The sequence below is a fragment of the Pan troglodytes genome, chromosome 12, assembly GCF_028858775.2.
Source record: "Pan troglodytes isolate AG18354 chromosome 12, NHGRI_mPanTro3-v2.0_pri, whole genome shotgun sequence".
NCBI classification, from domain to species: Eukaryota; Metazoa; Chordata; class Mammalia; order Primates; family Hominidae; genus Pan; species Pan troglodytes.
Window position 1 is genome coordinate 48,486,457 of NC_072410.2, and position 26,103 is coordinate 48,512,559.

At 47.7% G+C, this 26,103-nt stretch overlaps 1 protein-coding gene across 11 annotated transcripts in view; it reads left to right on the forward strand.

Annotated features, from left to right (window-relative positions):
* The window catches only part of SLC4A5 (solute carrier family 4 member 5), a 145,006-nt gene that overhangs the window by 90,747 nt on the left and 28,156 nt on the right, over positions 1-26,103 (forward strand). For all 11 annotated transcript variants that reach the window (XR_010149095.1, XR_010149094.1, XR_010149096.1 and 8 more), the window contains 11 exons: positions 4,873-5,033; positions 5,850-6,002; positions 7,925-8,020; positions 10,515-10,570; positions 14,232-14,389; positions 15,458-15,545; positions 17,036-17,190; positions 17,776-17,985; positions 19,651-19,825; positions 21,681-21,814; positions 22,872-23,143. Coding sequence is in view for 7 of the 11 variants with exons in the window: in XM_054678546.2 (XP_054534521.1) it covers positions 4,873-5,033; positions 5,850-6,002; positions 7,925-8,020; positions 10,515-10,570; positions 14,232-14,389; positions 15,458-15,545; positions 17,036-17,190; positions 17,776-17,985; positions 19,651-19,825; positions 21,681-21,814; positions 22,872-23,143 (1,658 nt within the window). In the remaining 4 variants the exon portion in view is untranslated. The remainder of the gene's footprint in view (positions 1-4,872; positions 5,034-5,849; positions 6,003-7,924; positions 8,021-10,514; positions 10,571-14,231; positions 14,390-15,457; positions 15,546-17,035; positions 17,191-17,775; positions 17,986-19,650; positions 19,826-21,680; positions 21,815-22,871; positions 23,144-26,103) is intronic.

Here is a 26,103-nt window from a genome sequence, read left to right on the forward strand (position 1 = left end):
CATATTCCGGAATTTCTTAAATCAAATTTTCTGGATTCTGGTAGCAGAGTCTAGTTCTGGCATTGGCTTAAAATTGGAGACAAGTAATTTAGTGTTTCTGCAGGCTGTTCTCATGTGGGTTATCGCCCTTGTCTGTGTGTCTATGGGGTTAATGTTTGGTGTATGCCTAACACAGTACAAATAGTTGAAGTCCTGAGAGGTGGAGAGGACTGCATGTCTTTGCTATCTGCTATCTGGAGTTAGTAGAGGATGTTTCAAAGAGGAAGCATTGCTCTTATCACTCCTTCAGGTGGAGTTGCATTTGTATGGGCAGAAGACTGAAGAATGGGATGTCAGGGGAGAGAGCTGCCTGAGACTGTCTGGCCTAGGATGTTTGTGAGACAGTGAAGACAGCAACCCACTCAACTGGCCCCGTGCACTGGGCCACATCACACCTTTAGGTGGGTGGGTAAGACCATGGAGTAGCAAAAGAGTCTTTGGGAGCAGGGTGACAGTTCAGTTTATCTTTTGTATTATTTTTGAGAAAAAAAAAAACAATAAAAGGCAATCTGAATAGGAGGTCGATCCTCAGGAAGAAAAGTTGAGCATCCTCTCAACTAAAACATTTGGACTGGCCGGGCGCGGTGGCTCACGCCTGTAATCCCAGCACTTTTAGAGGCGGAGGTGGGTGGACCACCTGAGGTCAGGAATTTGAGACCAGCCTGACCAACATAATGAAACCCTGTCTCTACTAAAAAACAAACAAACAAACAAACAAACAAACAAACAGCCGGGCCTGGTGGCAGGCACCTGTAATCCCAGCTACTCAGGAGGCTGAAACAGGAGATCACTTGAACCACGGAGGCAGAGGTTGCAGTGAGCCAAGCTTGCACCATTGCACTCCAGCCTGGGCGATGAGAGTGAAACTCCGTCTCAAAAAAAAAATTTTTGAACTTATCCTTTGGTCTATTCCTTGTAAACTCTTATGTTAATATACCTTTTAGAAACATCTTACTTTCGATATCACATAGTCTTGGATCTGCCATAATTTAAATGATATTTCCCAAACAGATTTCTCCACGAAAAGGTCAGCTACAACTTGTCTGCCTGGTCTCTGGCTCCAGCCCCCATGTTTCAGGTCTTCACCTGCCAGTCCTTCTCTAATTAGATCTCCCCATTCTGTGTCCATCTGATTCCCCAGGATCCCACCAGGTGCCTGGTTAACTTGTCTCAAATAAATGTATGGAATGAAGGTGTTAAACATTGATAATGCAAAATATACAGTTACGTGAAGAGGAAATCTGATGAAGGAAAAGATGTTCAATCTCACTAGTAATCAGAAGACTGCAAATGTGAGATAATTTTTCAATTACCAAATGAACAAAGGTGAAAAAGAATGAAAATACCAAAGTCTGGGAGACTTTAGGGAAATGTAAGATCTCATTGGTGGCAGTGGGCACTGACATAAGCTTTCTGGAAAACAGTTTGGTAATGCTTGTTATAAATGTAAAAATGTGCAGACACAGTAATTCCACTTCTGAGAGTTTATCCTAAAGAAATTGTGGAGCAGGGACCAAGGATGTTCCAACCAGCCTTAATTAATAATAAAGAATAATTAGAAATAATCTGAATGTCCACCAGTTGAAAACTGTTCCTATCAATTATGGTACGTTCAGACAGTGGAATACTAGAAGGACTTCAGAATGATGTTAATACTAATAGAGATGAAAGGATGTCCATTAGATACTATACCCTTAAGGTCCTTGTGGTGCCATTAATGTACAGTTAATGCAAACACAGGCATATGTGCCTGCATGCACGAGGAGATCTAGAATGGCAGTTACCAAAATATCAACCATCAAGACATCAGTATGATGCCTCCTGGTTGGAGGAGCTTTGAATGACTTTGCTTTCTTCTTTTTTTATTGTTCCTAAAATTACAAAAGTAATATTCTTTATTTTTAACTTAATAGCTAACATTAACAGAGTGTATCTTGTGTGCTAGGCACTGCTCTAATTGCTGTACATTATTATTACTGAAGAAATCAAAGGTGATGAGAGATTAAGTAACTTACTCGAGATTTTCAGCTAGTAAATGATGGAGCTGTTATTCAAAACCTAATAGTGTTGCTTCATAGACTGTGCTCTTTTTAAAAAAAAAATGTAGACGGACTCTCACTCTGTCACCCAGGCTGGAGTGCAGTGGTGCCATCTCGGCTCACTGCAACCTCTGCCTTCCAGGCTCAAGTGATCCTCCCACCTCAGCCTCCCAAGAAGCTGGGACCACAGCTGTGTGCCACCATGCCCAGCTAATTTTTTGGGGTTTTTGGTAGAGTCAGGGTTTCACCATGTTGCCCAGGCTGGTCTCAAACTCCTGAGCACAGGCGATCCACCCACCTGGGCCTCCCAAAGTGCTGGAATCACAGGCGTGAGCCACCTCACCCAGCCTAACCAGACTGCACTCTTGCTACACTAATTCGCCCCAATAAAGTGAAAGTCTTAAATCCCGCCCCAACAACAATCCTACTCCTCTACTCAAAGTAATCATTGTTAACCATTTGACATGGATCCCTCCAAAACTTTTGCTTTCTCCAGACACATGTGTGCGCACACACAAGTGTGTTTTTCTTTTTTATAAAATGGGATGGTAGTGTCCGTCCTGTCAGTATGTGAGTTCACCCACATATTTTTTATTTATTTCTGGGGGATATTCCACAACATGGACATACAGAATTGATGTAATCATGCTTCTACTGAAAACCTGGTGGTTTCCAGTTCTTTGGCCTAACAGACAAAGCTTCATCGAGCGTCCTTGTATACATATTACAGGGTGTGGCAGTGTAATTATATTCCTGTGATCGTTTTCTAGAAATGGAACCACTGGGTCAAAAGGCATGCTCACTGAATGTTGAAACAGGCTGCCCACACCAGGAAGGCTGTGTCATTACACCTGCAGCAGATGAGAGGCCACCTCCCCATGTTTTCACTGACACAGGAAGTTGTCAATCTTTTTAACTTTTGCCAGTATTAAAAAATGAAGAATGTTATTTCATTTGTAGTAATTTAAAAGTCCATGATTACTGGTAAAGTTGAGCATCTTTTCATATGTTTATTGGCCATCTTCATTTCTTCTCAGGATTGTTTACTTTCTATTGGATAATTTGAATTAATTGGTTAATTTCTTATTAATTCAAAGGAGCATTGTTATACATATTAGTACTTTGATGCTTTCTTTGTTGCAGATATTTTTCTCAGTACATTACTTTTCTTTGAACTTGATTTATATGTTATTTTACTATATAGAAGTTTTCATTTATTTTAGTTTTGTGCAATCAAATCTGTCCATTTTTTTCCTTTATGGTTTTATACCTTGTTTAGGAAGTCTTTCTCCACAATATTCTCCAAGAATATAATAATACTCTCCTATATTCTCTTCTAGTATATTTGCATTTTTGCTTATAGATTTATTTTTACGTTTAGACTTTATGAAGAATTTAGTATTGTGTTTGGTGAAAAGTAGGGATTTAACTTTCTATTTTTAGGTTGGTTGTCTTTTAAACAACTCCTTCATCAAAATCCTAATTCCGTGACTGGGCGTGATGGCTCACGACTGTGATTCTAGAACTTTGGGAGGCCAAGGTGGGCTGATCGCTTAAGCCCAGGAGTTCAAGACCAGCCTGGGCAACATGATGAAACCCCATCTCTACAAAAAATACAAAAATTAGCCAAGCGTGATGGTGCATGCATGTAGTCCCAGCTACTTGGGAGGCTGAGTTGGGAAGATCACCTGAGCACAGGTGGTCGAGGCTGCAGTGAGCCGAAATCATGCCACTGCACTCCAGCCTGGGGGAGACTCTGTCTCAAAAAAACCAACAAAAAACCTGAATTCCCATGGATATACAGGTCTGTTTCTGGACTCTTGTGCCACTGATCCCTTGTCTATATCTGGCCTGGAATCACACTGCTTTAATTACTGAAGCTTCTCCGCAAGTTTCTATATGTGCTAAGGCATGCCCCATCCCCATTTCTCTTCATTTTTGAACTTTCCTCAACCATTCTCCTACATTTACCTTTTTTAGAGGAACTTTAGAATTAGATAGTCATGGTCCAAAAGTCCTCCCTTGGGATTTCAGTTGCAATAGATTGGAGCTACCCATGCATTTGTGGTTGACATCTTACAAAGGGGAGCTAGGTGTCTCTGGCCAGGACTCCTTGCTCCCCTGGCACTATCTGAGGCCTTTCTACTTGAACACCCAGCCCATGATTCCAAGTCTTCTAGAAAGGACAGATCCCTACACATCCTTGGTTTAATTTCTTTCCTTCCCTGGATGGCATGTGAATTTTTACCGGAACTTTCAGAGGCAAAAAGAGTGAAAAGCATGGAAACCTCAGACCTTGCAGGGGAACTCAGGGAGAAATACTTTTCGTCAGGGAACATTTTTCCTGCTCCCAGCAAACCACACTGAACACTCATGTGTGAACAGCCTGAGATAATCAGGTTCCAGTTGAGGCTTTTTAAAAAAACAGCTTTATTGTTCTAGAATAACTTAAAATTCTCTAATTGTAAGTGTACTGGTAAATGATTTTTAGAAAATGTATGGAATTGTGCAACTGTCACCATAATCAAATTTTAGAACATTTCCATCACTCCCAGAAGATCCCTCATGCCCCTGTATACTTCTCTGGATGCCACTTTCCTTCACATGACAGTATCAGGAGGAGTGGGGGACAAATGAGGGGATCCCCAAGAGATCCTCTGCCTGTGAGTCTAGGACCAACACCACAACCACATACACAGCATGAACCCACATGACACCCCTCTTTTGGGAAGACCCAGGTGAGGCCTCCTCCTGAGGGCCCTGGCCACACTGAGCCCCATCCTTACCCTTCCAGGTGGATAAAGTTTGAAGAAAAGGTAGAGGAAGGCGGCGAACGCTGGAGCAAGCCCCACGTGTCCACACTATCCCTGCACAGCCTCTTCGAGCTCCGTACCTGCCTGCAGACGGGGACGGTGCTGCTGGATTTGGACAGTGGCTCCTTACCACAGATCATAGGTGAGGCAGGGGCCACTGTGTGCATCTCTCCTGTGGTCCCTGCAAACCAGGGCAGCTCCCCCGACCTCATGCCTTCCCTCAAGTCTGTGTGACGGCCCGTCTCTGACACCTGATTCTGCAGAGACCAGCTTTGACTCTGTTGCTCCCAGGGCAGGATCATAGTCACTCCAAGTTTCAGTGCCATGTAGACCTCCAGTAGAGAGGAAAAGACCATCCTCCAAAATGCCATCCAGAAATGTGGTAAAAGGGGAGAGGGCCTCTTGCATAGTCAGAGATACCTCTTGCCATGACAACCTGTTTCTTTTCAGGGTAAAATGGGTCATCATTCATCTTTAGGAAATTAGCTGTCATTTAGTGGTGTGTCGAAGGGAGAAGTTGGCTTGCCTTAACACCCCTAAAAATTTTTGTGAGTTTTATTCTGGCACATTGGATTTTGCCAGAAGTATTTTGCCCAAAATACTTTTCTAAAAAGAGTTCACTTTAGGACTAAAACCATTGAACACAGTACTTTTGTGCCTCCTGAGGCAGTTTCATATGTACTGTTTATTTCACTTTTCATAAGAACATTGACAGAAAGAGCAGACACACACACACACACACACACACACACACACACACACACACACGTGCCCTTGAACAGGAGGAGGCCAAGAGTTGGTGATGTGCCCAGTTTTCCACAGCTAGTGGCAAAGCCAGGAGTACTTCCACACCCCCTCTGCCACATTTAATCCCACTAATAACAGGTGAAACTGAAGACTTCCATACCCTGGAGCTGTTCTGTCCCACAGGGATGAGATGTGTATGTTTTCTACACAGACGATGTCATTGAGAAGCAGATTGAGGATGGTCTCCTGCGGCCAGAGCTCCGGGAGAGGGTCAGTTACGTCCTCCTGAGGAGGCACCGCCACCAAACCAAGAAGCCCATCCACCGCTCCTTAGCTGACATTGGGAAGTCAGTCTCCACCACAAGTGAGTCAGGCCTTACGCTGGTAGGCATGGGACATGCAGGGCCAGTATCAGGCCCTGGTACCCGGGTGAGCCCACCTTAGGGGCTGGGAGTTTCTGGAGAAATTCTGATGTTCTGGGGATCCCTCAGCCTCCTTCTCTGGCAGGCCTGTGGGGACCCCAGCCACACTCCCGTGTTGTTCCCACCACCAGAGCAGAACAATTTCTAGGGAGAGAGTTGGTTCCCAGCCAGGGCTGCACGTGGCAGATCACTTTGGGGCTTGAGATGTGTCCTAATGCCTGGGCCCCACCTTGGAGAGTTGGAGTCAATTGTTCTGGGGTATGGCCTAGAAAAAGAGAGGTTAGAATGCACCCCAAGAGATTCTTATGTCACACAGCATTGGGAAATGCTGGTAGAGATGGCTTGCTAAGGAAAGGACCCAAAAGTTTCACATCAAACCCCCTAGAGAGGTCAAGAGCCTCAGCAGAAAATGGAACACATCAGGGTGGTAGAAGGGGCTGGGCTTATCTCAAGAGTGCCAGGGCTTGTAGATCTGGTGGCTGATGTCACTCTGATTAGCAGGACCTGGGGCCATTTAGAGAGAGTGGCTTGTTCCATGTACACATCTCAAATCTCCAACATTCCACTATCAATATCCCAGCCTAGATGCCCAGGGACACTAGCCCTACTGAGCCTGTCAGACAAACACAGTAACCAGAGCAAAGTTGCTACATTAAAAACATTGAGGAACCTCTTTAAATGAATTACTTAAAAATGGGAAGTGGGCCGGACATGGTGGCCCACACCTGTAATCCCAGCACTTTGAGAGTCCAAGGTGGGTGGATTGCTTGAGCTCAGGAGTTTGCGACCAGCCTGGGTGACATGGCATAAACCCCATCTCTACAAGAAATACATAAACCTCATGGCTTAAACCCCATGGCATAAACCCCGCCTTACAAAAAATTAGCCAAGCGTGGTGGCACACACCTGTAGTCCCAGCTAATCAGGAGGCTGAGGTGGGAGGATCGCTTGAACCCAGGAGACGGAGGTTGCAGTGAGCAGAGATCGTGCCATTGCACTCCAGCCTGGGCAACAGAGCAAGTCCTTGTCTCAAAAAATCGCTCCCAAACAACGGGAAGTGTTTAACATACCATAATAGCAACAGATACATACTCAGCACGTAACTATGTTCTGGGCACTATTCTGAGTGCTCTTCCTGTTTTAACTCACTTCATCCTCACAAAAATGCTGTGGCGTGTAGGTACGGTTCTTGTCTCCATTTTACAGATGAGACGCCTGAGGCACAGAGAGTTTAAGTAACTTGCCTAAGGTCACAAAGCCATTAAGTGGTGGAATCAGGGATGAACCCAAGCAGTCTACTACACCTTGTGCCCATTTAATGAACTGTGTATCTCTCTCACTTTCAACAGTACAGATATTCTCTCTCATCTTGTTCTTTTTTTTTTTTTTTGAGACGGAGTCTCACTCTGTCACCCAGGCTGGAGTGCAATGGCGCGATCTCAGCTCACTGCAAACTCTGCCTCCTGGATTCAAGTGATTCTCCTGCCTCAGCCTCCCAAGTAGCTGGGATTACAGGTGCCCACCACCATGCCTGGCTATTTTTTGTATTTTAGTAGATACAGGGTTTCACCATGTTGGCCAGGCTGGTCTCAAACTCCTGACCTCAGGTGATCCACCCACCTCAGCCTCCCAAAGTGCTGGGATTACAGGCGTGAGCCATCGTGCCCAGCCTGTAATCTTGTTCAGACTATTGACTTGCTTAAATTTAAAAAAAAAAAAAAAAAAAAAAAAAAGAATTTCTTCCCAGAAGGGGAAGAGACATGTCTTGCCACCCAGTTTTATTTAGTTAAAGTGAACTAACCCAAGAGGCTTCGCTACACCAGCAAGGCTGTCGAAGCCAAGTCCCTTCTGATTCTCCTCCCAGATCGCAGTCCTGCCCGGAGCCCTGGTGCTGGCCCGAGTCTACACCACTCCACGGAAGACCTGCGGATGCGGCAGAGTGCAAATTACGGACGTCTGTGTGAGTGTGTGCTCTGCCGCTCTGTGGCAGCTTTATTCAGGCTGTGGCAGCTGTGACATGGCCACATTGCCATAGGTGGGGGAGACAAAGCCCAGGATCTGCCAAGAATTCTCAGGGCATGCATCAGGAGGAGCCTAACTTTCACTCTAAACCCAGGCTGCTCTCAGGGCCTCATTTACTGCCATAATATTCAAGTCATTCCTCTGAAAAATGAGGCTGTCAGTCACATCCTGGTGTAATCAATACCCACTCCCATATTCTAGGTGTTTTTATCTTAGTCTGTATCTTCATCTTCATCAAACTGACATTAACCCTGTTTTTTGGTGAAAAGCTTTCCTGGAAATGGAATCAAAAACAGGCAAGGTCCTTTCCTTCAGTTCAGTCAGGCAGTGTTCCCATCACTGGGTGGCAGTCTCATGCCACCATGGAGAAGAAATGTGGGCAGAGTCACGGCCCCTTTTTTCTGGGAAGGGCTGGTAGGGGGCGGGGTGTGGGTTTGAGGTGAGAGGTGACAGACAGGTTTTACATGCACCTCGTAAGGGATACACAGACAGGCGAGCTGGGGGAAAGAAAGGAGCGAACTTAGAAAGTGAAGTGAAAAAGAAAAAGCAGTGAAGGACTATTTTCCTTCAGGTACTTTTACTAAAATGCCAAGATGTTAACAAGTTCAGCCCAGTGCTGTACCCCTGTCCAGGCCCAAGGAGTGACTTGGGGGCAATGCAGCCCCTGCCCATGGCCTTGGGCACAGCAGGCATTTGCTGCAGTCTTCTCTCTCTGTCCTGATGACCCAAGTCCTCTTAGTCTCCCCAGCCTTGTTATGCCACATAGGGATGCCCAGTGGCAGTGTTCAGTGGGTACAGAGTGGCTTCGGGAAGACCTTCCACTCAGTTATCATTGTATATGAGGTCACCTCCCTACTGACACTGCTTAGGGCTGGGAACCACTGGGACAAGAGGCACGAATGGATGATTGCAGCTTTGTGTGAACCAGGTCATATTCAAGGTGGGCACCCGCCATGAGGTGGCCCAGCATGCAGAACACAGCGCACAGGGGAAGGATCAGAGAGGAGGAGACACTGACTGAGTCTTGGAGCATAAATAGAAGTTTTCCAGGAGCAAGGAGGAGGAAGAGGGGGTTCTAAACAAACGAAACAAATAGGAGGTTGGGGGATGGAAGAGAAGGAGCTGGAGCTATGAAAATAAAAACATTGGTCCAGTTCACAGGAAGTGCAGGAGTTAAAGGGAAGAGAGGGTCAAATCAAAGAGGGCCTTGTGCACCCAGCAAAAGAACCCGGGTTTTATTCTGAAGATAATGGGAACCCCTGGGAAGCTTGAAGCAGGAGCATGCTGTGATCGGATTTCTGTCTGAGTAGGAATAATCTAGAAGGGGCAACATTGGAAGGCAGAGACTGAGCCTGCATTCCAGAATGGAGAGGAAGGGACAGAGGTGGAATTGAAGGACTGGTGGGAAGTAGGAGGTGAGGAAGAGGGAGGGCCCAAGGCTGCTCCTAGATTTCTGTCTAAAGGGCTGGTGGATGGGAGGGAGGGTCATTGAGTGGAATGTGTCCATGAGGAAAGTGATTTAGGGGCAGGTAAAGAGTTGCATTTGAGGTGCCAGAGGGGACTGCTCCAAGGAGTCTGCAGCTCAGAAGAGGAGTCAGACTAAAGATCCATCCTGGGCATCCTCAGCCCAAATGGGTGTTGGAAACAACAGGAGTGGGAGCGATTGACCAGCGGAGAGGCTGAGGCACCTGGAGGGGATGAGAGCAAAGACAAGGCCCTGGGATGTCCAAGCAGGAGAGGATCCTGGGACAGAAATGAGAGGAGGAGAGCCAAGAGGAGCAGCATTCTGGACACCAGGAGTGGCACAGGCCAATAGCCGAGACACGATAGGTCTGAGGGTGTCCACCAGATTGGGCTAGTGGGAGAGGAGAGCTGGCTTTCTCTCTCTTAACAGAGGAAGGAACTACTGGGCAGTTCAAATAATTGGCTATCACTGTTCTCATGGGAAGCCCAACTTCCTTCCCTCTGCCAGCCTAAATCCCCAGCCCATGTTTGAAGACTCTCACCGGTCATGGAGGACAGAGGTGAAACTGCTCCCCTTCCAGCAAATTCCAAGCTAAGTGACACATGGAACCTCACCTAATAATGCGTCTGTGTCCCTCCTCCTATCCGGGTCTGGTGCAGAGCCACACCCAGAGTAGACAGCCAGGTGACATCCAAGACGTTGGGGTGGAGGAGTAGAGACTAGAGTGTGGTAGATTGAGGAGGGAGAAGGAAACAGTGGAAACTGGAGTCTTAACACCTCTTTCAGGAAAGCAGCCATTGAACCGAAGGAAAGTGAGAGGATGCTAGTTTAAGGGGACTGCAGGATTAAGGGGGAGGGAGTTTGCTTTGGTTATGAACATGGGAGAGGTACATGAGTAGGGCCCATAGGAAAGGGACCTGCAAGAGCCTAGCTTCCCCTGATGGATCTTCTTTTCCTTTTCTCCTAGGTCATGCCCAGAGCAGAAGCATGAATGACATTTCTCTCACCCCAAACACAGACCAGGTAGTAAAACCCCTGCACTTAGCTGCAATGGAGGGCCAGGGCAGGAAAAAGTCTTTGGTTTCAGGAGCAGGGATCCCCTATGGGCAGAATTCCACTCCTACGAAGGAGTGGGAGTTCCAGGAAGATCCCCAGTGGGGACTCTGGGCTGCCTGGGGGACTTTGCCAAGGCCACTAGTCGGGGAATGACGGAGTCCCAGGTGCTGGCTCTGTGTCAGGCCCTGGGGGTGTGGGACAGAGAACATGATTAAATGAGGCGCCAGCTGTCCTTGAGCTTGGGATTTGTTGGAGAGAGAAGACCAGCACACATGGCTTCATCTATCCTGTGATCCACAAGCACCTTTAAAGATGGGATAGGGATTGGGGCTGGCAGAGACACAGAAAAGAATCTCCCTGTGGCGAGAACAGTGGTAGTTAATTAATTAGACTGTCCAATAGTGCATCTTCTTCCTGTGGTCTCCCATGAGCTGGGCTGAAACCCTCTTGATGAGATCAGAATTCTGCAAACAAATTGGGTCCAGTTCTAAGGCCCACAGCCCCAGAATCCTGTGACTGTGCCCCTTGGGGAAGCCCAGAGGAGGCCCCCTTAATTCCAACTCCTGCATACCTCAAGGACAGGAGGCCCCATGGTCCCCTTGTCTATCTCCCCAGGAGTAGGAAGAAAGATGACAAAGGAAACCTGAGACTTGGCGAGGAGCCTTCAGGAGCTTGGGTGACCCCCAGGCCTTCCAGCCACCCCTAAGTTTGGTGGAAGGCAAAAACAAAGTCAGCCCCTCATGTCAGTGTCCCGGGCACAAATAAATTAATAACAACAGTAATAAAATCAATCAATATTTAAGGCCCACACCACATGCACTACACTGTGCCAGGCATTTTCTGTGAATCACAAAGGTACTATTTTCATTCCCATTTTACTCATGAGAGAACACTGAGGCTTACAGCAGTCAAATAACACACCCAAGTCTATACAGCTGAAAGACAGAACTTTGATTTGACCTAGGCAGTCTAACTCTAGAGCCCTTAATTTGGAAGTAATTTAGGAACTAGTCAGTATTCTGGAACATTATTTGGAGAGGAAAACCACTTTTACTCATGCATACAGACAGTGCAACTGTGATAAGAAAGCATTGCCTAGTAAAAGTTTTTTATAACCTGTTTTAATGAATGTGTGAGTGGTAATAATAACACTAGCTGTCCCTTTCACCAGACAGTGCTTTCTTGATTTGGGGATTGGAACCCATCACCTAGTGCCAGCATCTAGTTCTCCTTGCTGATACTTGATGCTGCTTCTCGGTATTTGCAGCATCAGTGGTCTCTGCTATTGGGCGCTCTTCAGGTGCAAGCCCAGAGGCATTTGCTCTGCAGGCTCTTTCTTCATCATTGGTTTGTGCAAAGCTAAACTCCATGCCTGCCCTCAGCTGGCAGATTCCCAGTGAACAGAGAGTAGATTCAGACAGCATCATTGTGCTGCAGTGACTCTGCAGTGCAGAGCCAGATTGGAGTCCCCAAGGGTTCAGGAAGTAGAGTCAGCAGGGCCCTGGTTATACAAGCCCACATCCAGGCTTTGGGCAAGCCAGGGTTGGTTGGAACACTAGCATGCTCCCATTTCTGGGATGCCACAACCCTGGCCTTCTTACCAAACATGTCACAACGTGTAAGGAAGGACCAACTCCCTGGTTCAATTTCTCTTATCTTCTGTATTACAAGTGGGTTGGTTGGATGGCCAGGTGTGGTGGCGCATACCTGTAATTCCAGCAGTTTGGGAGGCTGAGGCTGATGGATCACTCGAGGCCAGGAGTTTGAGACCAGCCTGGCCAACATGGAGAAACCCTATCTCGATCAAAAATACAAGAATTAGCCGGGCGTGGTGGCACATGCCTGTAGTCCCAGGCATGTGCCAGACAGGCACGAGAACTGCTTGAACCCAGGAGGAGGAGGTTGCAGTGAGCCAAGATGGTGCCACTGCACTCCAGCCTTTATGACAGAGTGAGACTCTTGTCTCAAAACAAATCAAAACAACAACAAAAACAAGTGGGTTTGTTGGGACACGCTGAAGCATTGCTGCTTCCGAAGCCTCTTTCTCCAGGGTGCTCCTGCCCAGCCCGTATCTCCTCCCCTTCCCTGGACCCCCTCCCTGCCTGATGCTCGGAGACGGTGGCTGCCCTGTTACACCCAGCCCTCCACCCTGAAGAACGCTGCTTAGTAATCAGCTGACCATGCCTGAGACAAAGGGACTTTTTGAGTCTTGGGGACTCCGGTGTTCCTGTCAATTCCTGCTTTTTCTCACTATGTTAGGATCCTTGGGGCTGCTGATGGTTGCCCAGGTGGTTGTGGAGGGTTATTTTTTTTTGTCTGATTGGATTTAAACGATTATAAGGGTAGTGCCATTGCTCACGAGCCCCTCCTCGTGCTGGTAGGCCACCCAGCCCGGTGTGTGTGATGCCCCCACATGAGTCGAATTGGGAAACAGCTGTGGGGACAAAATGGCAGGACCTGTTGACCATATCCATGCCCATAGCTGACCCCTCCACAGGGACAGGAAGAGGCACAAGGAACCTGTGTCTTCACTGAGGCTGTGAGAAACAGGCCTGTGCCCGCGGGAAAGACTGCAGTAGAAGGGGGATTGGTAGGAAAATTGTGATGTTCACAGGCGCTCTCTTCAGAGCTGTCCTCTACTCCCAGGCTCTTTCCCACTGTGTCAGCGACCGTGGACTGCACCCAGCCCTGCCGCTACCCCAACTGCTCCCCTCCGTCTTCCGACAAAATTATCTCTGTCTCTTGTCTGTCCATGCCCTTGCTGCCCAGAGGGAAAGCAATCTGAAAAAGGAATTCATTCTTAGACGTTAAGGACTAAGAAGAGCTTGAAAGTAACCATCCCTGGGGTATCTTCAGCATAAAAGAGGACTCAGGAAGTTATAAACGCAGAGAGTGGGAATACATTTGGGTGGAGGGCTTGTCTCCAATACCTCTCACATCAGACCCCACTGGCTCTGCCTGTGTGACCTTCCTCCCATGAAGTGACACTAGCCAGAGAGACTGGAGAGAGGCCACCTTGATAGTATCTGCTGGAAAATTCCAGAAGTGATGAATTTCCTGGGAGGTCCCCTGGGGGTAATGTGGGGGCATGGAAGTCTCCCACAGACTTGGAGACTGGTCCAGGAATTCCTGTGAGCCAGGAAGCTGGTGGCAAAGGGAAAATAAGGCCTGTTTACTCTGACCATCAGAACAGGCCTCCTCCTCCCCACAGCTACCAAAAGTGAAGGTGGAGAGGGGAGGTCTGGGTGGCTGAGGTAGAAGCACTGAGACTCCCATCTGCTCAGCCTGAAGGAGGCCATCCAGGCCTGATGTCCGGCAACCCCGGGGCTCTTCTCTGACCCCTCAACCCACATCTCAGTGGAGCCATTTTCATCTGTCAAGGAATGTCTTAGTCAAGGAAAGTCGTTGCCAGTTCCTTCCCATCTACAAGGCTTAATGGTGCCTGGGGTTAACCTACATTCAGTCTCCCCATCTGCAGAATCGGAGGAGTACTTATTTATTCTTTCAGTCTCTTAGCAACATTGGGAGAATTTTTTTCAAGTTAGGCCTCAAAAAAGTCTGAAGGGGAGTGAGGGAGTGAGAGCAGGTGGGAGTCTCCTTGGCTATCTCGTTTCCCCTCCCTGTCCAGCGGAAAAACAAATTCATGAAGAAGATCCCCAAGGACTCAGAAGCGTCCAACGTGCTCGTGGGCGAGGTGGACTTCCTAGACCAGCCATTCATCGCGTTCGTGCGCCTCATCCAGTCGGCCATGCTGGGAGGAGTGACCGAGGTGCCTGTCCCCACCAGGTGAGAGCCATTGAAACCTGTCCCCACGCCACTCTCAGGGAGCCAGTCAGCAGTGCAGTCAGCAAGCAGTGCTGTTGACTGTTAATGCTCTCAAAGGCACCTCTAAACGTGGAGGCTGCTGGGAAGGGAAATCTTCTGACTAGGGAAGAGTTTTAGAGTTTATTAAAAATAATAACAAAAGAGGCCAGGTGCAGTGGCTCACGCCTGTAATCCCAGCACTTTGGGATGCCAAGGTGAGCAGATCATGAGGTCAGGAGTTCGAGACCAGCCTGGCCAACAAGGTGAAACCCCGTCTCTACTAAAAATACAAAAAAATTAGCCAGGTGTGGTGGTACGCGCCTGTAATCCCAGCTACTCGGGAGGCTGAGGCAGGAGAATCACTTGAACCCGGGAGGCAGAGGTTGCAGTGAGCCGAGATCGTGCTATTGCACCCCAGCCTGGGCAACAGAGCAAGACTGCGTCTCAGAAAAAAAATAAAAATAATAAATAATAAAAGAGAAGGAGGCAACAACTGGGAGAGAAGTTGTCAGGTAAGCTTGGGCAGCAAGACAAAGGTGAGGATGCTCAAGGGGGAGCCTCATGGGAGGGGAAGAGGAAACGTTCCTCCAAAGCAAACATAGGGTTCCATGGAGGGAAGTAAAAAAGTTAAGAATGGGCCCAGCGCAGTGGCTCATTCCTCTAATCCCAGCACTCTGGGAGGCCAAGGCGGGTGAATTGCTCGAGCCCAGGAGTTGGAGACCAGCCTGGGCAGCATGGTGAAACCCTGTATCTACTGAAAATACAAAAAATTAGCCGGGCTTGGTGGTACACGCCTGTAGTCCCAGCTACTCAGGAGGCTGAGGTGGGAGGATCACTTGAGCCTAGGAGGTGGAGGTTGCAGTGAGCCAAGATTGCACCACTGCACTCCATCCAGCCTGGGTGATGGAGCAAGACCCTGTCTCAAAAAAAAAAAAAAAAAAAATGCATACTGTTCAGGGCCAAAGAATTCTCTTCACTTCTATTTTTCCTTCTCACTTTCATGCTCCTCTTCCTTAATCTTCTCTGTCTCCTCCTCCATCTTCTTTGCAGATTTCTGTTTATACTACTGGGACCTTCTGGGAGAGCAAAATCCTACAATGAAATTGGACGTGCCATTGCAACCCTCATGGTAGATGATGTAAGTGGTAACCAGAAGCTTGTACTCCTGAATTTTACAGCTCCTGCACCAAGCACTCCACCTTCATTCATTAACTTATCCAGCCAGCACATTTGAGCACCTACTGTGTACCAGGCACTACATAGGATGCTAAAGATTATGAGAATCAGGGAATAGTCATTGTCCTTTAGGAGAACCAATCAAGTGTGAGGGACAGATTGATAATTATAAAACTAACCATGTGCTAGCTGCCCAGGGGGTCAAGGAGGGCTTCACAGATGAGGGGGCTTTAAAGCTAAGGAGGAGCAGGAGGAAGGTAGACCCAGCACCAGGCTGTGAGGCAAGCATTCCAAACAAAGGAAATGGATCAGGCTCAGAGAAGCTGGATGGAGGTGGTTTGATATAGGCTCAGTGTAAGAGCTTCAAGGGCAGGAGGTAACACTGGAGAGGTGAGCCAGAGACTACACAGAGCCTGTAAGCAGAGCTGAGTCACACTCTGTCCCCAGAGTGATGGGGAGCCTAGAGGACTTTAACTCTTTTCCCGTTTGTGCCAAGAATACTCACTGGCGGTGCTTGCGGCTGCAGGCTTTACCCTGAGATAACTTTTCCCCACGAAATGTCTCACTTTTATTATTATTTTTGCGTTGCTCTTGTATGTTGACTTTGGAAACAAAAGACATCATTCTACTTAAAGCATTCTGTTTTTAGTTGTGGCATTTCCATTTACAAAATACACTAACTCTCAATCATTGAAAATATCAAATCCTAGAAAACTAGCATTCCTACGAGTGATGCTAACATCATTCTCGAACAGTTTTTGGCCTAAGATTCATTTGATGAATCCAGTGTTTCCAAAATAGATGATTCTGATCATTCCAATGATTCCAATGTTAGTTCTTTTTAGAAATAATTCTAAGAATAATTTTTATATTGCATTTTCACATTGAAAATCAGTCAGATTTGCTTTGGCCTCAAAGAGTGTGTTTATGTAAAATTAAATGAGTGCTGGCAGTGAGCTGCCCTTTTTTTTTTTGCCTAAATGGGAAAGGGTTAAATGTGAGCATAGTCCCATCGAATCTGTAAGTCAGAAAGCACACTCTGGAGACAGTGTGAAGAACACGGCCTGAGCCTCCAAGGGCGAAGGGCTGGAAGTAAAAAATGGTTGTGAAATATCTGAGCTCCTTGGACTGGGCTCTACAAAGGTTTTCTAATATGTATGATGTGTGGAAAACTGAAAACAGAAAGGTTAAGTAACTTAACCGAAGTCCTACAAGCAAGAATATGGAGACCTGGCCTTCAGATCCAAAACAGGCTGTCTTCCCCCAGTGCCTGCTGTGTCCCATTGTGCCATATTTTACCAATGTACTATAGTCTCATTCCAAAAACTGAGAGTGAGTTGGCAGTGGGAGATGTGGTTCAAAGGGATTCCTTTAAAAACTAGATGTGATATGCTCCCAGGCATTTCAGAAACAGACCCGATCTTTCTTTTCTCCCTCCTCTCTCCTCGCCAGCTCTTCAGTGACGTGGCCTACAAAGCCCGCAATCGGGAAGATCTGATCGCAGGAATTGATGAATTTCTGGATGAGGTCATCGTCCTTCCTCCTGGAGAATGGGACCCAAATATCCGGATTGAGCCCCCCAAGAAGGTGCCCTCTGCTGACAAGAGGTGTGTATGAGAATGGGCAGTAGGGAGAGAAAAAGGAGGCTTCAACTCTGTCGGTATCATTTTATTTCTCTTTAAAATACATCTGGGGCTCAGCATAGTGGCTCATGCCTGTAATCTCAACACTTTGGGATGCTGAGGCAGGTGGATCACTTGAGCCCAGGAGTTTGAAACCAGCCTGGGCAACACAGTGAGATCTTGTCTCTACAAAACAAAAATCAAATTAACTGGGCATGGTGGCATGCACCTATAGTCCCTGCTACTCTGGAGGCTGAGGCAGGAGGATTGATTGAGCCCAGGAGGTCAAGGCTGCAGTGAGCTGTGATCATGCCACTGTACTCCAGCCTGGGCAACAGAGTTTGACCCTGTCTCAAAATAATGTTTAAAATAAGTTTAAAAATAATAAGATATATCAGAAACAAATATGGCTAAATGTGAACATTTGTAAAATCTAGGTGACCTGCGTGTGGATATTGTTAGACAATTTTCTGCATTTTTGTCTGTCTTTTAAGATATTTCATAATTTTGGTTGGAGAGGTGAGGGGTGCTCTGGGGGACCCACTCTCCTTCATCCCCCTTCTCTTCCAGGAAATCTGTGTTCTCCCTAGCAGAGCTGGGCCAGATGAATGGCTCTGTGGGAGGAGGCGGCGGAGCTCCTGGAGGAGGCAATGGAGGTGGTGGTGGTGGTGGCAGTGGCGGCGGGGCTGGCAGTGGCGGGGCCGGCGGAACAAGCAGCGGGGATGATGGAGAGATGCCAGCCATGCATGAAATCGGGGAGGAACTTATCTGGACAGGAAGGTGCCCACCCCAGGCCTCCCAGTGACCCTGCTGTCCTTTAGACTTCTCCCTTCTCAGCTGCCCTCTAGGGACTTTTCCCAACCATGGTCTGTAGTGCCCACTCGAGGTCACCCCTGCCTTCTTTCCCTCCCAGAGCCCTTGAACCCCATCATGGATCCCCAAAAAGGGTTGCCTCAGGAGAGGGGAATTTGAGACCCATACAAGAGGAGAGGAACCCAAACTTTTCTCTTAGATATCCTTTGGTGCCTGTTTCCTGGGTCTGCTGTAACAAAGTACCACAAACTAGGTGGCTTAAAACCACAGAAGGTCACTCTCCTGCAGTTCTGGAGGCCAGGAGTTCCACAGCAGGTGTTGGTAGGACCACCGTGCTCCCTGAGGCTCCAGGTGGAATCCTTCCTGGCCTCCTCCTGGCTTCTGGTGGTGGCCAGCAGTCCTTGGTGTTCGTGGCTGGCAGCCGCATCACCCCCGGCTCTGCCTCTCCACCACATGGCCTCCTGTGTGTCTGTCTTCACAGAGCACTTTCCTCTTTGTGTATGGACCCCAGTCATGTTGGAATAGGGCCCACCATAATGACTTAATCTAAACTGGATTACATTTGCATAGGTGTTACATAGATGTTAGGACCTTAATATATCTTTTGGGGGGACACAACTCAATAACAGTACCTTTTTTAAAACTTAATTTACCTATTCAAAAACTTTTTTTTTTTTTTTAAAGAAAATAAGAGAAAGTTCTCCTGGCCTGGGTTTCTTTTCCAGCTCTTGGAGTCATTCAGGTTGATCTAGATTTAGGAAAGGATGTGGCCTTGAAAATCTACATATAAATCATGACTTTGAGAATGAAGACATGTTTTATATGCCCTTGGCTTTATACTAGTGGTTCTCACTGTAAGCAGCTTTGGCCCTCCTTAGTCCCCCTACCCTCAAGCCCAGGGAATTTGGCAATGTCCAGAGACATTTTTGTTTGTCACAACCGGAGAGGGGAGATGCTACTCGCATCTAGTAGGTAGCTGCTAAACATCCTGCAGTGCGTGGGACAGCCCCTGCAGCAAAGGAGTATCCAGTCCAAAATATCAGCAGAACTGAGGTTGAGAAACTCTGCTCCATGCTAAGGACTGCATTAGGGGCTATGGGAATAGCAATCCCAGTAAACAATGTCTCCAAACCTAAAATCTCCCACTCAGCTGTTCCAGATAGCAAAATCAAAAAACAAACAAATACCAACCAGTTATAACGTTTAGGATCTGTTCTTAATGAATCTGTTATAATCTGGGATGCTTCTGTCACCGAAAGTTAGACACTCCTGTGTTCACCAAGAGCAGGCACCCTGCAGATGGTTAGGGATGTGAGGAGGACCACCATCTGTGGACCCCAGGACTTCCATTCTCCATGGAATGTTAGGTCTACCCCAGGACATACTCCCATCAGACTTTCCCTCTCCAAAACCCTCTATGTCCACCCTTCCCAATGTGGGTGGTGCCAACCACAAACTCAGTCCTACAGGAATTCATCCCTGGCCCTAAATGTTCTGGTGGAAAGATCTTTGCCCCATCCACCCTGGTCAAGTTCCTTTCCTCGCCCCAGACTCTGCAAGTTCTTGTAAATAGCCCTGCCCCTGCACTGGTGTTAGTGGTGAGAAAGCAGCCCCTGGGCCTGTCTTGAGCAGGTTCTTCGGTGGCCTGTGTCTGGATATCAAGAGGAAGTTGCCCTGGTTCCCAAGTGACTTCTATGATGGCTTCCACATTCAGTCCATCTCTGCCATCCTATTCATCTACCTCGGCTGTATCACCAACGCGATCACCTTTGGTGGGCTTCTGGGGGATGCCACCGACAATTATCAGGTGTGTGCGAGCTGGGGCCCTGAGTGTAAAAGTAAGATCTGCCGCCACCTGGTGGCAGCAGGAAGCTTCATTCTGTAATCCCAAAACCAAGGTTTCATCTACCATCCAGGTTGAGGCCATCACTATTTGTAATCCTTTACGCTTCAAGTAATAATAATATAATAAGACAATATTAAAAGATCTGAAGCTAAATCTCATTACTAAAGACCAAATTTAATGATTATTTAAATAGGTCAAACCGTTAAGGGGAATCATCTGCTGTGTTATTTGGTACTTTTCCCACTGATGCTGGAGTGAATTTAATCAGCACAATTAATGGAGTGCTAATTGTGGCCTTCTCCCCACACTTTTTAAAAACTAACCTTGAATTCTTAGTTTGGAGTTAAGACATTTTTAGAAGGATGGTAAGCTGTTGCCATGACAACAACTCAGGCCTCCCTGGGGAAAACAGCTCAGCAGACACCTGCCAATCTCCTAGGCAAGGGTCTTCTCCAATGGAGGCCTTCAAAGTAGAGCCATTGGAAAGCTCAGTACACCAAGGAGAAGACCCATTTGTCAAGCTGCCTTTTGGGCATGTCCACATGGCTGCCCCTCAGGATTCCCCATGGCTGCCCCTCAGGATCCCCCAATTCACACAGCTGACATTGCGTCCCTTATCTTCCCTCCTGACGTGCTGCTCCCTGCCCTTCCCCAGCACAGCAGGTGATACCATGGTTCACCCAGCTGTCTACACCAGAAACTAAGCATTATCCTTGACTCATAAGTCCCAGCTGCCCCATGTGGCCCTCACCACATGGCCCTACCTGGCTCTCACGCCTCATCTCCCAGCATTCTCTTTCTCAGCATTCCTACCCTCCCCAACCATTCTACATTCTGTTTTCCATCAATCCTGATCATCTTTTGGTTCTTCAAGTACATGCTGTTTTTCAGCTCCAGACCTTTTAGACACTATTCCCTCTTCCTGGGACACTGTTTCTTATCACTCCACTTAACCCTATTCCCCTGGCCAATTCTCTGCTCATTTTTTGGATCTCAGCTTCCACTTATCTACTTCTAGGGAGGCCTTCCTGACTACATCTTTACCTCTACTGTGTGCTCCTGTGGCACCCTAAACCTATCCCAGCACACCTCTTGGCAGTGGCTCTCAACCAGGGACAATTTTCACCCCAGGAGACATTTAACAATATCTAGAGACAGTTTTCATTGTTATAACTGGGAGGAGGGTTCCTACTGGTATCTAATGTGTAGAGGCTGTGGATGCTACTAAACACACTACAATACACAGGACAGACCCTCCACAGCAAAGAATCATCTAGCCCAAAATGTCCATTGTGCCGAGGTTGAGAAACCCTGCTATATGGGAACTGCCTGGTTACTTACCTGTGTCTCCCACTAGAATGAAGATATGTTATCTTGTTCAGTGATGGGTTCTCAATACCTTTCACAATGCCTGGTACACAGCAGACACTCAGCGGACTTTGAATAAATGAATGATCTGACCTCTAAAAGCACCAAACGGATGTTTAGATGAATGAATAATCAGATGGATAAATGGGCTGTCCTCTGGGAGTAGAATGGACACAGAGAAAAGCACATCCACTGTTTTCTAGGCCCTGGGTGCCAGAAGGAAGTCACATGGTACCTTTATCTAGATGGAATTAAACAGAGTGACAATGGCCATGGTGGCAAGTTGTGGAGGGTGTAGGAGATGGAGAACAGGATTTAGGGAGGAAAGGGCCCAGAACGAAGGATAAACACTGTGGCCTGGGCCCGTGGAGAGATCACTGGGCTGCAGCCTGTGTGTAGAGACCGCTTCTCCTTCCTATGCTGAACCACACATTCCTTGTGCCCCCAGGGAGTGATGGAGAGCTTCCTGGGCACTGCCATGGCTGGCTCCTTGTTCTGCCTCTTCTCGGGACAGCCTCTCATCATTCTCAGCAGCACGGGGCCCATCCTCATCTTTGAGAAGCTCCTCTTCGACTTCAGCAAGTAGGTGTCCCTTGGTGGCCCCCAGTGCCTGCTCTCGCACTTGGGGCAGTATGCTAGGGCTAGGGCAGGGGAATAGGCCCAAAGGGTAGGTGGTGGTGCGGTGGTGCCAAAGCCATCTTTAACTATGGGAAGGGCTACCAGGTGGCCCCTCCTGACTCCTGCCAGCTACCTGCCTTTAAGACATCTTAGTGCATATTGGCACAGCCCATAGGGACGACCAGCCACGACAAGAGGAGAAAATTCACACCACTCAGTTTGTGAGCAATGGTGACTTGATAGGCAGTATAGTGTATGAAGTCTTGGGCTGAAGGTCAGAAGGTTACACCCAGACCCAGGCAGCTCCCATCACTACTCCAGGCTCAGTTGCCTCCTCTACAACATGAGGGTTTGGACCAGACCATTTCCAAGGGCTGCTCCAACCCTGTTCTTTCAAAATTCCCTGTTTTTCACTCACTCTGGTGTCTGTTACCAACTGTGGGCACTGAGATGTCTTGGCACCTTCCTGCCTCCTCCATAAGATCTTTAAAAAATTTTTTTTTTTTGGCCGGGCGTGGTGGCTCACACCTGCAATCCCAGCACTTTGGGAGGCTGGGGCGGGCGGATCACCTGAGGTCAGGAATTTGAGACCAGCCTGGCCAACATGGTAAAACCCCGTCTCTACTAAAAATACAAAAATCAGCCAGGCGTGGCGGTGGGCGCCTGTAATCCCAGCTACTTAGGAGGCTGAGGCAGGAGAATCACTTGAACCAGGGAGGCAGAGGTTGCAGTGAGCCAAGATCACGCCATTGCACTCCAGACTGGGTGACAGAGAGAGACTCTTTCTCAAAAAAAAAAAAAAAAAAAAAAATTCTTATAAAGATGAACACTGGACCCCCATGAAATCTCAAAGATCAGACAACTGTGCCCAAGAATTGTCCCTGTCCCCAGTCTTTCACAGTCCCTGGGAGGGCATCAGTGCCACAGGAGGACAGATAAGCCACTTAAGGATGAGTCTGAGGAGTCAAGCACAGCCAGGAGCCCTGGGCTGGAGGCCCCTCACCTCCCCTCTGCCTTCCAGAGGCAATGGCCTGGACTACATGGAGTTCCGCCTCTGGATTGGCCTACACTCAGCTGTCCAGTGCCTTATCCTAGTGGCCACAGATGCCAGCTTTATCATCAAATATATCACCCGCTTCACCGAGGAGGGCTTCTCCACCCTTATCAGCTTCATCTTCATCTATGATGCCATCAAGAAGATGATCGGTGCCTTCAAGTACTACCCTATCAATATGGACTTCAAGCCAAACTTCATCACTACCTACAAGTGCGAGTGTGTCGCCCCTGACACAGGTGACCGGTAACCCCAGACATGCCGTGGGCCCTCACCTACCCCACCGGCCCCCTGATCCTTCACCACAGCTCTCTACTCCTACTGCTGGGGAGGGGCCATTCAGCCAAGGGCTTACAGTTCCAAGGGAGCAAATACAGGGTCTTGAACCCAGTGTTTGGAAGGAAACCAAGGGGACAGTAGCTCTAATAAGAGTCACAGGGTTGTCATCAGGAGGGCACAGGGATATCCTAGGAAGGAGTAAGGCATGCTTTGCCTCAGTGTAGGGTAATGTGGAGGCCACACCTATCAGGAGTGCCACTCAGGGGTTCCTGCTGCAGGCCAGAGATAGAACTGATGGTGCCTGAAGTCCCGCCCAGCTACATCAAGTCATGATACGATGAGCTCTCCCCAAGACAGAGCTGCCCGTGTGGCCACATACCGTGTAAGGTGAGACCACACCTGAGGGATGGACATCCACACAGATGGAAACATGTCCAGAGTGGAGGCTCTGTCATCCATGCCATCTGAGAACAGTTGGAGAACCGGGGCTTATTCAGCCTCTTATGAATATGAGAGTTATGAGAGAAGGACTGTCATGTCACAAAGGAGCTGTGTTCACCCTCTGAAACCACAGGATGTAGAGCTGAATGAGGAACAGGGAGCAGAAGCTCCAGGAAGCCAGATGCTGGCTGAATTTAGGAAAGAACCTACAGTGGTGGGCGTTAACCACCATGGGAGTTCTCGGCCCCCTTGGTTGGTAGCAAGTTACTTGGACACTCTCTGGATGTCCATCTGCCAAGGATATTGTAAAAAGGATCCCTGTACAGATGGGGTCAACCTGGTAACACCCAGTGCCACTCCTGTGGAGTTACTTTCTGGCCAAAACACCTGTCATCTGTAAATTAGGGCTTCCCATAGCATCTGAGCCTCCTTCATAGTCATGATCATGCCCCTAAGAGCTTTCAGTGGGATGTGCCCAGAGTGCCCAGGGTGCTGCAGAGCAGGAGCAGGAGGTCTATGCACACATCTCCAAGCACCAAGGCTGGACTCACAGAGAGCAAACTGAGGTCCAGAGACCACCCAAGGTCATGCCAAGCCTCAGTTTCCCTGGCTGTAAAAGAGGGGTCTCAATGCAGGCCCTGGTGGTCTCCTGGGACTCCTGTGGGGTTTCCAAATCTATACCCCAATTGAGTTGAAGGAAATAAGTGGATAGTGGGTTGTTCAGCCCCTTAATACATTACTACGGGTAAAAAAAAATCAATCATAAGTCAATCGAAAATATTTGCTGCACAATTATTGTATGCCCTACTTTAGGCCTTGTGGAAGATAAAGATGTCCTGCCTTCAGAGAGTTCAGTTTTGATTATAACCCCTTCTCTCTGTGACTGCACTGATTTTGTAAAGAAGTCCAGACTTATTTTTTCTTTCTTTTTTTCTGTCATTAATTTTGAGTTATTCCACTAAAATCTAATGACAGGTGATGCTACCCTTTGTTCTGAGCCAAGGCATGTTGCTTGCCCAGAGGGGATCCTACCTGCAGGCAGGCCCTTTTCATTCTGCCCTGGAGCAAATCCTGCCTCTGTGGGGAAGCCCCATCAGGGCCCTCCTACGTGCTTGTATCTTCTAGACTGTAGATTCAGTGTTGCATTGACGTAAATTTTACACAAACATAGCTTCTAGAAGCACACATCCTTGATCTCTTTTAGAAAAAATCCAAATTCTGTTTATTTTTATTTTATTTATTTTTTTGAGACAGAGTCTGACTCTGTCACCCAGGCTGGAGTGCAATGGCGCGATATCGGCTCACTGCAACCTCTGCCTCCTGGGTTCAAGCGATTCTCCTGCCTCAGCCTCCCAAGTAGCTGGGATTACAAGTGTGCACCACCACACCCAGCTAATTTTTGTATTTTTAGTACAGACAGGGTTTCACCATTTTGGCCAGGATGGTTTCGATCTCTTGACCTCGTGATCTGCCTGCCTTGGCCTCCCAAAGTGCTGGGAATTCAGGCATGAGCCACCATGCCTGGCCACTTTGGCCATTCTGAGAATCATCTATACACAGGAAAAAACAAACCCGGGGTGCTCTAGGAACAAGGGCCATAGGATCATATAAGGTGCATTATGAGGGACATAATGAAGCCACCTGTTCCCAAATAGCTTCCCCTCTGGCTTTGCCCAGGTGCCTGATGTCACCTCATTCTTTGGGGTCATGCTATTGTCATGGTTCTCAAAATGTGGTCCCTGGACCAGCAGCATCAGGGAACTTGTTAGAAATACAAATTCTTAGCCTCCTACCCCAGACCTGCTGAATCGGAAACTCTGGCTGGGCACAGTGGTGCACACCTGTAGTCCCAGCTAGTCAGAAGGCTGAGACAGGAATTTCACTTGAGCCCAGGAGTTTGAGACCAGCCTGGATAACATAGCCAGACCCTGTCTCTATTTCTAAGAAAGAAAGAAAAGGAGAGCGAGAGCAAGGAGGAGGAGGAGGAGGAGGAAGAAGAAGAAGAGAGAAGAGAAGAGGAGGAAAGAAAGAAAGAGAAAAGAAAAGAAGGAAGGGAGAGAGAAAGGAGAAGAAAGAAAGAGAAAAGGAAGGAGAGAAAGAAAAGAAAGGAAAGGAAAGAAAGAAAGGGAAGGAGGGAGGGAAGGAAGGAGGGAGGGAGCGAGGGAAGGAAGGAAGGAAGGAACGAACAAACAAGCGAAAGAACTCTGGAGTAGGGTCCAACCAGATGTATATTGAATCTTCCAATTGATTCTGATGCACTCTCAAGTTTGAGAACCATTGCTCTATTGAACTGTTAGTAATAATGGGCCGTTATTGACCACTAAACCCCAGTAAGATTAAAATTTCAGTTTCTTCACAGAAAGTAAAGGAACTAGAACCAGGACAAGTTAGTTTTGATTAAGATAACATGGAAAGGAAAATTCTACACATTTAGGAGACTGGGATGAGGGGGACGAACTGTGGAGGGTTTCTTTCCCAG